A 17,103-nucleotide genomic window follows, 5' to 3' on the forward strand; every position below is an offset into this window, starting at 1 on the left:
ATATGGACATTAACCTGTAGCATGCCAAAAATGTTGATAGCATGGGAGATGCAACTCTTTGCCCATCTGAGACAATATACATAGCAGCAACCACAGAAACAACAACAACAGCAACAACCTTAACCACAGCAACAACAATGGCTGCAGCAGCAACTACGTCGACAGCAGTAGCAGCAACAATAGTAAACAGCAAAGTTCACATCTGACGATAATAGTAGTAAACTTACGTGAGGGCCTTACTGTAGTCTTTGGCATGGTAGTATTCTTCCCCCATCTGTACCACTGCAATGTGCCAAGAAATAGTGGTAAAACAGTGAGATGTCATGAGATAAGGGGAAGGTGCAGATGGTTTATCAATAAAACTCATTTTATAGTTGTTGTTTTCTTTTGGTCTTTAATGGTTAGAAATCAAATTCAGTCTTGCCAATGATAATACAATTGTTAAAAAAAACCAACAACAAACAAATAATAATAATAATAACTCGGTATTTATATAGCGCTTATCAAAAAAATTCTCTAAGCGCTTTACATAATATATACCTAAACACAAACTAACGCATAATCCAAAATACTATCATTTACACAAATAATTAATCACTTAAATGATAATAATAATTACATAGGTACACAGTAATTTACACTACAATGAAAAGCACAATACATAAACTTAGGCTAATATACATATTTCAGATTCCAATCCCCAAATTCAGTCAAGATCAAGCTGAGCTGACATATGGAATGTCATTTGGCACAACATAGGATATAATAAAATTGAGAAGATTGTTTTACAAAACTTACAAAAATCTTGTTTGAAGTAAAACAGTGTTTTTGTTCAGGGGAACAACAACTTTACTTTTGTATAGTTCTAATAAGGAAACAAACTATACAATGATTTGATTTATATCTGCCTAAAACTCTGTTCAAACCTGATGCTCCTCAAAACAATATTACTTTTATAGATTTGACTTCACGCATTTGTCTTGAGAGAAACAAATGTGTATAGGAATCACTGCCAACAATTTGTGGGATATCCTATTGAGCATAGGATGATTAGGAATGCCAAGTCCCAGAGGTACTTTATTTCAAAGTTGTAGTTTAATAGTGTTTAATAGTGTGATGGGTACATTATCCACTCACTGAGATATCTCTTCATCCGGGCAGACTTGTACTTCCTGAACTGGGCGACAGCACTGCTCAGCAGAGGAATGATGATCCACTGTAAGAGTGAGACAGCAAGCCACAGAAATATATCAATACATATACACAAAGTTTTAATTTTATTCACTTTTTTTTTTAAATGTCATACATTACATGGAAAATAATGAGCACATCAAGGTACATGTATGGGGTGTCGTATTTGCCCTAATAATGTGAGTTTTTGACTAATGTGAAATACTTAACAAATGAAAAGTTATAAATGACTCCTTTAGTCCACTCATTGAAATAAACAAAACAAAACAAAATATGTAAAAACTGTAAAGGATGGTAAGTCATCTGTTTCCCAATGCTTTCAAACATTAAATCTTACTTTCCTCAAGCCATTCCTGCATTTGGGACAATGATTCTAACTGTATGACAATAGAACATTGTATGACAATAGAGAAATCACAATTCTGGGTGATTTCTATTAAAACTGCCATTCTTACTGTAATAGCCCAATGTAACCATGCCTTTATGTAGTTCTACTTTTATTTTACTTCTGTGTGAACTATGCAAGAATATTGATCAATAAAATACACCTAAGGATCATTAACTTGTACATTACATTTTGACATTTTAATTCTTCTTTTCTATCTACTACAAAATTATTACTATAACCCTACTTAAAGTTAGTACTTTTCATTACCATTTCTTACAAAATTCCTACAAATGTTTTACCACTCAAACAACCTCCTCCATACCTCTGAACAGGGTCCAAATTCACAGTTGCCAATCTAGATACAACATCAAAATTGAACAGAAGATAGATAGCCCTACTGGAACCACTTGTAATGATTAGCTGACATGGTAGCAACAATCAAAGTTGGTCTAACTTTCAACCACTTACCGAGTGGTCAACTGTGGACTCCAGATACTGCAGGGCCAGTATTCCCTCCTTCTCCTTTTGGGGGTCAGGGGGGTCAATGCTCTGGTGACCCTGCCTCCAGGGTCGTTGACCCCAGAACTCCAGGCGATGCATGTCTTCCAGAGGGTCAGGTGAGGGCATGCTGGTGGCAGCCTGCAACAAAAGTTATAATTTGTAGATGTTTGTATCACCCGCTGCAACATTACAGTATGTCCCCCAAAAAATTACAATCAGATTTTTGCACTGATAACACCCAATATGATGAAACCGTCTGAATGCTACTTCAGAGTCTTAAAATATTACACCTTAGCTCTATTTTACAGAAAACCCTATTCAATTTGGTTATAAGCGGTCACAGAGAAATGTGGATTGTTGTAAAGCATGTCATGAGTCTGAATCTTCCAAGTTTAGCACTTGGTTGCTCTTGGAACTGCATATTAATGTGTAAACACAATAGACAGAGAAGGGATTCCTGACATGCTCTACAAAAATCCTCATTTCTCTTTGACCACTGAAGCAAATTGAATGGGGTTTTCTGTAAGATGTGGGCAATGAGTTATAGGTTCATATCCTGAAATTGTGTTTGGATTGATTCACTGTTTTTAAAGGTGCAGAGGGTACCGGTGTAATTCTTTTCGTTTTTTTTGGACATATGGTACACAGATTTGTACACTACGTGTGACATTTAGAGAAATCCAACACAAAGTAATCTTAGTCATAACCTCTACTGTCAGCCAAGTAATGGCTCAAAAGAAATCTAGACGAGAGAGTTGTCTGGACACATATGGCTTTACAGGGTAAGGAAGTTTATATCATCTATATCAGTCAGGGGCTAAAAAAAACATATATTGCTTCATAAACATATTTGATCTCAGCATTTTGTAGGGCATGAAAACCATGAAGACCATGTGAAGCCTCTCTGCATGCTAAGGAAGCATTACTGTAAAACCTGACATTTTCGCATACATGAAACATTTGCAAATTTCACAAACCAAGATTCACAACAGTAAAATGCACATGAAAGTTTTTCTCTGCAAGGCATGGTTATGTAGTGCACTCTTCATCTTTTAAGGGGGTATCTCACTGAGCGGCGAACGTTTGCGAACGTAGTGAATTTGGGATTTCGCCAGGGTTCGTAAAGGGTTGCAAAAGGTTCGTTAACAGTTGCAAGAAAGTTCGCAAACGTTTTTTTTTTGTCGCAAAACAGATTTTCTTGTCGCAAAGAAATTTTGAACATGTTCAAAATTTCTTTGCGAACCTTTGCAAATTTGTATTTTTGCTAACAGTTGCAAACATTCGCAAAACACTCGTAAGAATTCGCAAACGGTCGTAATACGGTGTCGCTAACATTTTTATTTGATTCGCCACTGCTAGCGAACAAGTGACCATATGGTTCCTATATAAAAGCTCCTGAAACAGGCAAGGTTCCACTCTAAGAAAGTTCTTGAAGCTCTTGACATCTCCATCATGTAATTGCTGCAAAAGCTTTTCATATTGACCAAAGTCATCTGTCCTCTGCAACAACCATTCTTTGACCCAAACAGTCTTTCTTTTCTTCTTCCTTTCTTGTTTTTCCTCATCTTCTTTCTCCTTTGCACGATAGCTGTAGCAGCAGCCTGGCAAAGCAGCTCTTCAAGGATAGCAGCACGTTGAGCCTCTTCTTGGCAGAAAGGTATTTCCATATACTGGAAATCCATCTTGAACGGTTGTCACAAGAGATCTTAATTCGGTGGAAGGTTGTATGTTCGTTTTATGGGTCTGACTATACATACCATAGTCGCCTGGTACTCTTTTAAGTCCCAGAACATTCGCAAATTGTCGCAAAGGATTTGCAAATTGTCGCAAAGGATTTGCAAACAGTTGCTAATATTTGCCAAACTGTCGCTAACATTTGCAAAATTGTCGCTAACATTTGCTAACAGTCGCTAATAGTCGCCAACTGTGTTTCGCAAACACTTTCGCAAACATTCGCTGAAGTGTTGCTAATTGTCGCTAAACATCGCTAAAAGTTGCTAACTGTCGCTAATGGCAGAAGCGAACCTTGATTTTTCGCAAACATTCGTCAGAAAAGTTGGCAAATCTTAAATTCGCTACGTTCGCAAATGTTTGCTGCTCAGTGAGATATCCCCTTTAATGATTAGCAATTCACAAAAGTTTCAGGCCATGAAAAAAGGCTGTTGGCTCCAATTCGCAGTTGAGTACGCCAGCAAGGAACATACAGAATTGCAGTAGTGAAGATAAACCTTACATGACAGAGTCCTCTGCAGAGCTGCTTCCTGGCGATGGCATGGTTGGCTGCCTGCTGGTAATAGAAGCCAGGGTGCTGGGTCATGATGGCCGTCAGTCCCAGCTTGATGGCGTCGTCAAACAGGTCTCCAAAGATGCTGAACCTAACAGTCACAGCAAACAATCATGCATGGAAGAAAATGTAATCATATAAGATTTTCCAGATATTGTACAGATTTATTTATGTCGATGTAGGGCAGTTAGTCAATCAGGTGCAATAAAAACAACTCAACGGAAGAATTTCATGAATTTGAATAATTACGCAGTACTCACTGCGTGCTATAAGGATTACAACCAATACTGGCTGTCGGGCGGAAGTTCGGTCGTCTATAAGACACCTGTCTGGAGATCAGGACGTCATAGGTTTGAATTCTACTGAAGCATCATATGCCATTGATTTCTTTAGTCATGGCCACTACTAAACACAGATCAACTCAGTGCTCATTTACGTCAATGAAGAATAGTTTGTCAATCAGTTGCAACAAAAAAAAAACAACTTGATGGAAGAATTTCATGAATTTGAATTGCACAGATTTGCTTCCAACATCCTATGCCCTGATTCACAAAGCACTGTCACAACAGAGGCAACCTGCTGGTGTCTCGACAACATGCGAATAACAACTAAAATAAATTCAGGTTGCAATATTTGCAAATGCAGTGGTTCTGGTGTGAGAAATTGATTTTACTACTGTATATCCACAGTATGACTGTAACTCACAGTTACAGAATGAGTATGTTTAATTCAATTCAATTCAATAGTTTATTTATTTCCATCAAAGGAGAAAAAGAAAACATGATTTCATGAATTGCATCCCTGTCAGGGGCAGCACACGATATATAAGCCTTCATTTCAATCAACATAAAAGACACTATAACATTTGTGATGGAATGCAAGAATAATCAAATTAGATTCCAACATGGACATTTCTACTGTAAAGACTTTATCAGCTCTGTAAAAATTCGACATTTGGCAGGGAATAATTTTCCATCTCAAATTTGATTAGCAATTACAGCTGATGAACAATATTTCAAATGGTATCCTGTACACTTTTATGGAAGAAAACTGCTAAACAAAAGTAAGTTTGTGTAGCAGTGGTGTAAAAATGCATAGCAAATTGCAATGCAATACCAGGAAAATTATTCCCTGTTTGGTAAAACAGTAATTAACTAACAAATGTGACACCAGTTGACATGGGCAGTGATATATTTTGAATCATGCAATAGGAAAAAGGAGGAAAGGGATTATCAACTCACTGCTTGGACATCCATGCCGAGTGTTCGAATGCTAGCTCGGCACAGCCGATCTTGTTCTTGAAGAGGTCCACATGCTTGCGAAACTGGCTGATGGCATCCAGAGGGGAATTGTGGAAGAAGCACAGCCGGCAGACCTGGTATGCAATACAGAAAGGATCCAGGTGTAAGCAGGTTAATTGCATCATAGACATGAAGGGCTCATGCTTACAACTATATATCTAGTCCATATCAGGACAATTACTCAATTACTCCCCTCCCCCAACCCCTGGTTATAGATACTGGTATGTAATGGCATGAGTAAAGATTAGGGCTAGGGTTAGGGTCAAGGGAAGGATGTGGGTAATTGTCCACGGGGCAATTGTCCTAGAACCATCTAAATAGCAGGTAAATCATGGCACTAGTGAAGACACTTGCACTTATTAAAAACAACACACACCAATGAAATTGCTGATCAATTAACACCTAATGCTGCTACTGTGCAAGTGGTACTGTATAAGTCATATTTTGGGAGGTTTTTATTTTTGCATATTTCACCACTCATGTGCTAATCGCAAATTTATACAAGATGCTAAGAAAGTAACTCTGAACCAAGTGCAAATGCAACATGCATGCATGCATTTCTCCATTCATTACTGTACTTCACATTTGCAAATTTAACCACTCGCAAAATTGATGGGAAGTCCCAATTCGCAAAAAAAAAATAAATAAAATAATAATAATAATTAGACTCACTATTACATGGCGTATACAGTACTCTGTGAAATGGAGAACACCATATTGTCCTTGAATGAACAACAAGCTCCATTAGGGCAATTTCAGCTTCCATTTAAAATACTTTACCTTGTAGTTGAGAAATCCTGCGATAGTCTTTAACTCCAGCATGTTTGTGTCATGAGCCCTAATCTCCGTCAGATGCACATAGGCTGCCTTGTATTGCCTGTAGAGAAAAAAATGATGAGGTGACTGAAAGCAAGCCAATCTTATGCATAACAAGTGTGTTTTAAAAGCTTGCATGTAAATCATTCATCCTCTAGCAACATCAATGTGTTATGTATCGCTATTTCTGACATCAATTGAAAGAATCTTTATTAGTTAGTTTGTGTAAAAAAAAAAAATTGCACATATAAGATCATGGAAAGTCTTCATCTATCTTTAAACAACTCAAAATAAAGAGGTAATCACAAGCCAGAATTATCTAGACTTTGAAAACACAGACCGCATTGACTATTGACAGCATTTTAATGTCGGCGGAACATGGATTTTGATTTTCAATTCATACTCACTTCAGTGCATTGTGGCTATCCTGCTTGAGTTCATTGAAGAAGCCAATCTTGAAGGCATGTCGAACAAAGAGGAGCTGTGGGACAAAGACAGAGTATCTCCATGAAATAGCCAAGCCTCCATAATTCTGGGTCTAAAGCCTTTGCATTTCCCTTCCCTCAACAAGCTAGTTGCAAATGTTGATATTTACATTTACACTCATATCCAGAGCTCCATTTTCATCAAAGCACAAATCAAAGGGAAGAGGGATAACAATTCTCAATAATAGGCAACAAGCATCAAATAATATGTCTGAGCTTGCCCAAAACTTTCAGAGCATGCAAAGAAAAGAACGAAGATCCGCATCTGACTTCTGTCTAAACTTTACGTCATCGGTGACACAAGTGGTAAAACATTCATATCTCATTGATAAAAATGATAATGTAAGAAAACAACAACACCCAAACAAACAATGCACTTTAGTAATCATTGAACAAAACAAACAAACACATAAACAAACTGGCTTGTAAGTCTTGAGTAAATTAGCAGGTTGTCAAGCTACAACAGCCCATACCTGATGTGTTGTCTTATTGAGGAACTCCTTGTGCGCTTTTACTCTTCTTGCTTCCCCATGGTAGTAGGCCTGGGTGAGTTCATAGAAGGCATTCTCCAACCTGCAAACAGATAAGTGGAGTACTCTACCATTAATAATAATAATAATAATTTATTAGAGCGCCCTTTCCACTGGATACAAAGTGCTATGAGATGTCATCCCTAGTCGCCATAGGAGATAAAATAATATGTACAAATTACCAGGGAGTGACAGTACAAGTCCAGTGCATACACAATGTCCATGTACACATATATAGGCATTTCAGAATGATAGGTTTCAAATTTGTTTGAAGTGATCCAGTGTTGGTAATGATTTCAGAAGAGGAAGGAGCTCATTCCACAGTCTAGGAGCAGTAGAGGAGAAAGCTGCAACGCCAGCTAGTTTGTTGGCGCATGATTGAGTGATGGTAACTGACTATGAGAGACAAGTGCACCTAGAGTGAGAATATCGTACCAGACACTACCCAATGTACTCTGGAGTTCTACTGCTCACTACTTTGTAGACCAGAAGGAGAAGCTTGAAAAATAATAATCTTGCCTTGACTGGCAGCCAGTGGAGTTGGCATATGAGAGGAGTGGCATAAGAAGGTAAACAAACATGGTACACAAGTCTAGAGGCAGCATTCTGTGCTTTCTGCAAGCGATCCTCATCAGCCTGACTGATTAAACCTCCCTTGTCTCACTTCTGGACTAGAGGGTATAGATGTGGACTGGTCTCATGTAGCAGGCGCATGGATGAGGTTACCTTTCTAACTACTACATTGGACTCCCATCATAATGAAGTCCTCGGGACCGGCAGTTTTCTTTCGTTATATCGAAATTTTGTTATAACTGAACAAATAAACAATAAAAATACATAGAGTAGATAATGTTGTGACCTGAATTTTTACTTCGTTGTAAACGGAATTTCGTTTTAACCGTTTTCGTTATAACGGGAGTGCACTGTACAACAGTTCATTCTTTTTACATGTGTGCCATTAAGAACAATAAATATGTACATTTTGAGGGTTCCCATTTAATGTTATTTTACAGATTATTAAGGGGTCATTATAACTTTCTTCATTTCTGTCCAGGTAGCTCATATCTTTTGTTACACTGTATTCATAATGGACACTTTTATCAACAGTCACTTCTTCTTTAATAAAGACCCAGAGTGGTTGTTGTAGCAAATAAACTTGAAGACATCAAAAGTTTGATCTGTATCACTGATCCTGCCCATTCTTCTGTTTTCCATTTCCACCCTTTGTTCCATTATCATCTCCATCTTTTTGGAGGTTAACAAATGGGAGAAATTCATCTTCCTACACAATCAATGGCCGAGTTCTAGCTTTTAAGTGCTCAAAAGCAAAGCAAACCATACTATACTGTACCATTCCATGCCAGATTGGGAGCAGTCCAGCGCTCTGCAGAGAAAGCATACCTCACAAGTCATTTTTGGACTTGAGTCAGAGGGTTTGCATATTTTATAGCAACAGGGTCATCCACCTGGTGATTTTACACTACATACAGGCGTTCTGATCAAAGAAAATCAACTCTTCGCATCATGATGTATGTGTGTGTTCCGCACATTATCATGCCAATTTCTGGTACGGTATGGTACGCTTTTGGAGCACATTGGGAAGTGGTCTGCTTTTGGCTAGGTTTGATGCGATACAGTGAGGGAGTGTTCAAGTGCTCCTCTGGCATGGGTATGGTATGGTACAGTATGCTATAGAATACACCTGATCCTCTGAATAGGAAGAGATGACTAACCTGATGGTGTATCCCAGCAGGTGGTCCACACAAGGCAGAACAAAGAGGGACTTGGCGGACAGCTCACAAGCGGCACACAGCGCCGCTGCTCTCTCGGCTGCGACCATATCCTCACCTTTAGGCAGAAAATGACAAGAGATGATGATGGATGGAACACTGATAATTGTGTCATCTCATTGAAATGTTATCCCATTTTTTTTCTTTTCTTTTCTTTTCTTTTGTCATTTCAGACACTAAAGGGGAAGGCTAGTAACTGATCAGTGGGAATCAGTGGAAATGCTGGGATATGATTGTTCCAATCCTTATGGGATTCATTCAAGAGTTCATTGTATATCTATTGTTGTGTGAAAATGATTTGCTTCAGAATGGTCTCATATTCAAGTAATGTGCAGTTTAATGCTTCCAGGTTAGCGTCCCTGGTCAGTGACGGAGCATTAATCTGCACATTACTTGAATATGAGACCGTTCTGAAGCAAATCATTTTCACACAACAATAGATATACAATGAACTCTTGAATGAATCCCATAAGGATTGGAACAATCAAGCATTTCCACTGATTCCCACTGATCAACTAGTCCCCTTTAATGTCCCTTATTTAGATTATACATATTTAATGACATGATATATCACCTTTTCTTGTTTTGTGGTTTCAGATAGCATTAAATTTTTTAACGTTACTTATATGATTTCCTTTCACAATTCTCCAAGAATCCTCGATGCCCCCGAATGAGATTCTTTTTGCCTGTTGACAAAGAACGGACAGGCTGGTAATCTGCTTGTGTGAAAGCAGTCAACCAGTACATGTATCCCCTTTTCATAGTCAACTGTATGCGCCGTCAAATAATGCAAAATATCAATCTGATGTGACATATGAATAGAGCGTGCGCTGGGATCACAAACTTTTTTGCTATACACTGTAAGGGCTCAGATTTGATTGCTAGGTACGTCCTCATACAAGTTTTACAGCAAAACAAGTGCACACTATGTTGAGAAAAGGTCAATTAGACAACAATACATGCAATTTTGATACAGAGGAAGATTGATAGAAGAAACTTCTGCTCAAAATCATTTTTCTGGTCAGCATAACACAAATTAACATGAATTTAGGCCACAAATACCGACACTCCTGTCTACATTTTGGGAACCTCAGAATGGTATTTTGGGAACATGCTATACCAGGTATTCTTGGGACCAGGTTCCCATTATATATGAAATGACACTATGGAAACCTGGTGTACCAGGTTCCTGCAAGGAAAGGGTTAAGATCACTTACCAGTACATCATAAAATCATAGGATATAGTGTGCATATGACTTTCAAACTGACTGTTGTAGATATATCTTGTTGCCACATGAATATCTTAAAGAGGACATTGATGTTCCAATGTATTCTTACCTGGGGGTAGAGGTGCATTTTTCTGGATAAGGACGACTGCAACCTTTGAACACCTGCCATGCAGACTGGCTCTGTTTAAAGCAAATAATAATAAATTTAGAATCTTTTCAAATCAAATTGTGTCAGTTCTTTGCTCGTAAATACCCTCCAATGTCATGGTGCACTGTATATGCCTTATACTTTATGGGGTTTTGCCTTTGCGAATTTTGCAAGTCGGGTGCTATTCGCAAATTTAACAACATGCGAAAATATAAACTCTGATCAAAACATGAATGAAACATGTATGCATACATTTTTCTGTTCATTACTATACTCCACGATCACGAATTCGACCACTAAAAATTGTCGCGGAATCCTGATTTGCGAAAAATGACAATTGCTGTAAATACATGGCATATACAGTAATACTTTAAGCGACCCCTTCTCCTTTCACTTTCCTACTAAATCAATTGCCACATGGGATTATGCAAGATCCAAACCATCTATAGACTCAATCCTCTCCAATTCAAATGATTTGGTGCAGAATTATCAAAATCAAATAGTCCATGCATTTTACTGGGTGATTGAATCCCTGTATGGTAGTGTCTCATCTCATCATCTAAAAAGTATAAAAAAATCACCATCACCAATTGCCGGCTTTGTCGTCTTCCCAGTTTGCATAACTCAAAATGGATTATAAAAAGGGGGGACTATGCAATATGGACACTATATCTTCACATGGTATATACTCATAAGAATTTATGCAATACCTTCATCTTTTGTCTTTGAGAGACAGTTCTAAATTTGTTACCAAGTACTCATTTCATTGTGCAATACTAACAGACCCAGGACCGTGGGGATTCATGGATTACCCATTTCATTCACTGCCCACTGGGGTACATTTGAAAACCACAAATAACCCCAGTCAGCCAATATGTATATTGAAGCGTACATTCATCGGTAGGCCTAACGGTGGACTCCAGTCAAGACACTAGCTTCAGCTGTTTGTGTACTTACATAGAGATTAGTCTTAAACCTGTGCACATTTCTTACAGGGATTCTTGAATGTACCCGAGCTGGGCCAACCTTCCCACTCTATATGGCATCCCCACTACAGGGTCTTCAACCTATTGCATAGTACCTACATAGCCATACATCCAAGAGATACAAATTTAGTCACAAGAACAATCCTACCTCACAACCTCCACCCTTGTGGCACATTCCATCTGCTTCTCCTTCCATTGCTGTTCGTCCCAGTCGAGGTCGTAGAAGACTACGACCAGGGCAGGGATTTCCTCCAGGTGTTTTCTCATCCATCCCGTCTTCAGGATGCCCTTGGGGATGTACCACTCATACGACGTTCTCTGCTGCATAAACAGAACAAAAGCTGATGGTCAGCACTGAGAGTCTATCTATCATCGGTAAGAAGACACAACATGTACAACAATGTATGCATGATTTAAGACACAGGGATATCATGTTCATTAACCAATCTCCTATTCCCTGAAACGTAGTGTCAAATTTATGTCTGTGAGTGGTCAAAGTGAGCATGTGAGACTGAAGATCATGATAGGCATACCTAGGGACAGCATTTGCACAAGTCTTGCATTTATTGGCACTGGTATAATAGTGATACTAACAATGAAAGCACAACCATATAGACTAGAAAGAGGTAAAGAGACAGTTACAAAATCATTGACATGTTGGCCTGTATTCATGACTGTGGTTTAAATCAAAACCATAGTTTACAAACGGTCCATGGAGTTAAATAAGCGGGAAATAGGCTTACCTGTCACATGCACATGTGTACATAAATTCATCAACATGTGGTTAAAATTTACTACTGAATGTCTGCTGGCATACGCATTCCAACATGTGCATTTATGCACTTGTCAATTGTAGTCCCGGCCCATGGGTACCCGGGGATGGCCGGGACTTGCAACCAAATTGGGCGGGGATTTCAGCATTTTTTTCGCCCGGGTGGGTCGGGAATAGACCAGGCTTTGTAAGGGGAAATTCACGTAATTTGCCCCGGTGGGCCGGGGATGTACCGGGGTGTTGTCGGGGGAAATTCAATTATTTTGCCCCGGTGGGTCGGGAATGGACCGGGCTTTGTCGGGGGAGATTCACTTATTTTGCCCCGGTGGGTGGGGAATAAACCGGGGCTTGTCGGGGGAAATTCGCTCCAACCAAATGGCAGGGATTTGGGGCGGGAATTTTGGCCGGGATTGAGCCAGATTTTGCTTGAGAATTGACCATGACTTGTACCATTTCCAGTACGGTAATGTGACCATAAATTATTCCGCTTGACTAGCAATTCCCCGCTATTGAGGACTCGGTAACATTGCCCCAAAATCGCGTAAACGCATGAATCACGTAAGAAAATAGAGCCTTGCGTGAAACATGCGTGATTTGCGCATTTCACGAATTTTCTGATGTGGAACCTTCGATCGTATTGTCCGCCCAAAAGTTGCGTAATCGCATAAATCACGTAAGAAGTTTGGTTTTCCGTGCTTGTCGAGAATTTGACCATTTTCGCTGATTTACGCAATGAAAAATCACCGATGAATTGCGCAAGAACTACGGAAAGATCACGCAAAAATATAGCGCCAATCATACGTGAGTTGTTAGTGATACATTAGTGATTCATCGATCAGTATTTCGTAAGTATTACATGCGCTTATTTGCGTGTTCTGTTAGAGATACATAGGCCTACACCAATATTTTTTTTCAGTGATTTTCAGTGATACGTAGGTGTTAGAGCAAGCGCGAAACATGCGTCATTATTTATGTCAATAGTCAGTGGAGAGTCGTTGGTGAACGCGATAGCGGCAACATTTTCGCGAACAATCGCTGATATTTCACGCATATTTCGCGCATTGTTCGCGTAAGAACCATGCAAACTATGCAAAAATTACGTAAAACAGCGCAATAATGCGTAAACTTTTATGCGAATTTATAGCCGGAATTGCGTAAAGCGCCGTTCCGGCGCACATCGGCTGACAACTACGAAGGTTCCACGTTGTAGACAAACTCATGAAATGCGCAAATCGCGCATGTATCGCGTAAATAAGGCTCGAATTTCTTACGTGATTCATGCGTTTACGCGACTTTTGGGCAGTGTCATAGGTCCTCAAAACTCGGCTTCGCGTAAAAGTTTAGGCAGTATTGCACTGTTTTACGTAATTTTTGCGTAGTTTGCGTTGTTCTTACGCGAAAAACGCACGAAATATGCGTGGAATATCAGTGATCGTTTGCGAAAATGTTGCCGCTATCACGTTCATGTGCAAATCATGTGCGATTCATACGCAATTCATTGTGATAAAGCGCAGATTATGCGTGATTTTCCGTGGACCTCAGTCGTCGCGCACAACCACGAATTCGCTCTATTTGGGGCCTTTGCGTGCCTATGCGCTGAAAGTGCGTGGTTTAGTGATTTTTTTGTGATATTTCCGTAGTTCTTGCGCAATTCATCAGTGATTTTCATCGCGTAAATCAGCAAAAATTCTCAACGGACAAGCACGCACAACCAAATTTCTTGCGTGATTCATGCAAACTTACGCGACTTTTTGGGCCGTGTGACCGGGCCTTGAGGGTCGGGACTTGGCCGGGGATTTCTATGCAAATGCGCCCAGCTTGTCGGGGACTTGGCCGGGGATTTCTGCACAAATATTGCCCGGACTGTCGGGGAATTGACCGGGGATTTCAACTTCAATTTTGCCCGGCCTGCCGGGGACTTAGCGGGGGATTTCCGTGAAAATTTTGCCCGACCTGTCGGAGACTTGGCCGGGACTTGGCTGGGTGGTGTAACATCCCAAAATTGCAAGTGGGATGCAAGTCCCGGCCATCCCCGGGTACCCAGAGGCCTGGGCCCTGTTTCATAAAGCTGTTCGTAAAGTTACGAACAACTTACGAGCGACTGGTGATAAGTTCTGATGTGCTATACTTTATGAAACAGGGCCCGGGACTACAATTGACAAGTGCATTACACAGAAGAAATTTGCATAAACCATGGATTAAATTTAAACCGCCTTTGTGAGCATGGGCCATTGTGTCTAAATCTGGCCTGTAATTATCAACAGTGACCAGCCTAAACATAGAGCATGTTCGGGCTGTGGATGTAACGATTCGGTGTCTGGATCGCATATGGAGTAGATACGGTGTTAGCAAATAGTAGATACAGTGGCACCAGTCGAATGAACTCCAGGGGCCGTATTCTGAGAGCTAATTAAGTGTCTGATTAGCACTTAATTACCAAATTGGTATTCTGAGAGCATGATTAAGTAGGGGGTATATTAACTACCATAGCAACAAGCGTTTTGGCGGGAAGGACCTACGCGTTTGCGCGTATCAATGCGCGTGCACCTCTGAGAGGACTTAATCACAGAGTTAATTACGAATCGGTATTCTGAGGGTGTAATTAAGTATGAAAGTTAATGGAAAACTTAATGATACCAAAGAGTGTCATTAACTACTCCGATATCACGCATTTCATCGTGTTTTCTCTGCCACAACGATGCTTACCGTCTTCGGTAACCGAGGAGCGGTTGAATCTTGTTATCATGGTATCCGTAGAATTCAGAGAAAAAAAAGAAATATACTAGTAGCCGATCTTCGAGGAATTTTGTCATTTTATGTGAGCAAAGAGGTTGAGATCTTCGCGTGCGTAAGTGAGGGGTTGTAATCAAATACCGGAGTGTGCGCACGGAGCTCTTGGTTGTAATTACAGGGGGCGTGCAGGAGCGCGTATTGAGGGCATACTTGCGCGTGTAATCATCATTTTGGCTTCTAACAACGCGTCTGATTGGATGGAATAACAATTAGATGGGAGGAACCTAAGATAATTACAGGGGACTTAATCATACCTTAATTACGTCCTCAGAATACCGATTTTGCCCATGATTAAGGGCCTATTAACTTCACGACTTAATCACGAAGTTAATTACAGACTTAATTACGACCTCAGAATACCACCCCAGGCTTCAAAGTGTAAAAATCTACTATTAATTCGTTACCTTCGATCTGCATTTTGGGTATTCATGGTCAGCAGGTAGAGTTTTGAAGTTTAACGGTACACGCTCTGGTCGTCTGTTCGCTCCAAACGAATCCCATATCGCTCTGTGAACAGCATTGTATGTTACATCCAAACCCGTCAGGACGACTAGGCCCACCGGACGAGAAGTGAGCTCAACGGGCAAGTTCCCCGGGCCAGGCACGGGACATGTCGCTGCAGATGCAGGGGCTGGCTGCGCCGTGCCTGCAATATCTTGTTCACTCATTGTTTCTGTACAGGTAAACCAATGAAAACATAATTTCACTATCCCAGCATCAACAACTATGTTTACTAATGATCTCTGTTTAGACCTGAAAGGAACTACACTTAAAAACATAATATGGTTCAACCTTTCAATACAATCTCACCTTACGAGTCCTTAATTCAGGCAGCTGCTCCGTGCATCAATCGAACCACCCCCATTACTTACTTCCAACTAAACACTGTACCAGGTTCATCGTAGATGGCGGCCTCTCGTAAATTTATGCAGAGAGCCTTCAGGAATCTCTGAGTTTATGCAGTACTAGTATGTGGCCCTGATATTTGGTTGGTGTCGCGTTTTGTTTTGTGTTTTTTTTTTTCCCCTCTCTCGATCAATGAGTCAAAACTACTCATGCCGTACAGTAGAAGCGGGTTTTTTTTTTTTTTTTTTTTTTTTTAATGTACTGGTACTCTGTATCAATGATCTTGTCTTGTTTTATGTGTGATTTTTTTTTTTTTTTGGGGGGGGGGGGGTGAGAATGTATTTTATCATTACGTGAATTGGGAATGAATGGCACGAGGAAGGAAATCATCCTTTAAAACAAAACAAAAAAGTCGTGTCTTAAGAGTGGTGCTTTATTCCATGAACGCAAATGAGTGATATAAATCAAATTATATATTTGATCAAAAATTTATCCTCTATTGATTGGTTGCTGGAAAGAGTTACACGTGATTATAGGTTTGATCAGCAATGTCAGAATGTTGGCATGTTTGACACTCCATGAAGTACTATTTTCAAAATGACGTCGGTTCTTTGACGACACTTTGCAAATAGTGTATTATTTGCTAAATGATGCCACAAAGCAATTTTGAATCGTGCACAGCTTTGTATACACCGTCACAAGTGAAATACATTTTTTTTTTAAAGTAAAACGATATTACTATTGTGACATCACAAAGAAATTCTGACATAGCGCACTGTGTCGCACCGTCACTCTGTGAAATGAAACAATTTCCAACAAAATGTAACGCCACAAAGCAGTTTGCCATCGTGTCTCAGTGCTTCTTAGGGGTCAGTGTAGGGCCCCTTCGCAACATATCACACCCACCACACGACTTCTCGCCTCGCATATTTTTTGGTCCATTTTTCTCCTCCTTTTTTTGTTTAAAATTTTTGAGCCAAAATATAAAACAAATGCTTTGCCTAATTTCGAGCTTCTGGGCAGCACCCTTCAGGGAATAGTTC

The 17,103-nt window shown here is 39.9% G+C and overlaps 1 protein-coding gene across 1 annotated transcript in view; it reads right to left on the minus strand.

Moving 5' to 3' along the window:
• Positions 1-15,882, minus strand: part of LOC139742148 (trafficking protein particle complex subunit 11-like) — a 35,244-nt gene extending 19,362 nt beyond the window's left edge. Inside the window, exons 1-12 of the mRNA XM_071652720.1 lie at positions 15,619-15,882; positions 11,798-11,970; positions 10,625-10,695; positions 9,230-9,344; positions 7,440-7,539; positions 6,889-6,962; positions 6,446-6,542; positions 5,606-5,739; positions 4,314-4,455; positions 2,048-2,218; positions 1,138-1,216; positions 228-282 (exon numbers count right to left, since the gene is read on the minus strand). Of these exons, the coding sequence (XP_071508821.1) occupies positions 228-282; positions 1,138-1,216; positions 2,048-2,218; positions 4,314-4,455; positions 5,606-5,739; positions 6,446-6,542; positions 6,889-6,962; positions 7,440-7,539; positions 9,230-9,344; positions 10,625-10,695; positions 11,798-11,970; positions 15,619-15,882 (1,475 nt within the window). The remainder of the gene's footprint in view (positions 1-227; positions 283-1,137; positions 1,217-2,047; positions 2,219-4,313; positions 4,456-5,605; positions 5,740-6,445; positions 6,543-6,888; positions 6,963-7,439; positions 7,540-9,229; positions 9,345-10,624; positions 10,696-11,797; positions 11,971-15,618) is intronic.
• Between the last annotated feature and the right edge of the window lie 1,221 nt (positions 15,883-17,103).

This window comes from Diadema antillarum, unplaced genomic scaffold, assembly GCF_040938485.1.
Source record: "Diadema antillarum isolate AM-2024a unplaced genomic scaffold, OU_Dant_1.0 scf00000032, whole genome shotgun sequence".
In the NCBI taxonomy this organism is placed as follows: Eukaryota; Metazoa; Echinodermata; class Echinoidea; order Diadematoida; family Diadematidae; genus Diadema; species Diadema antillarum.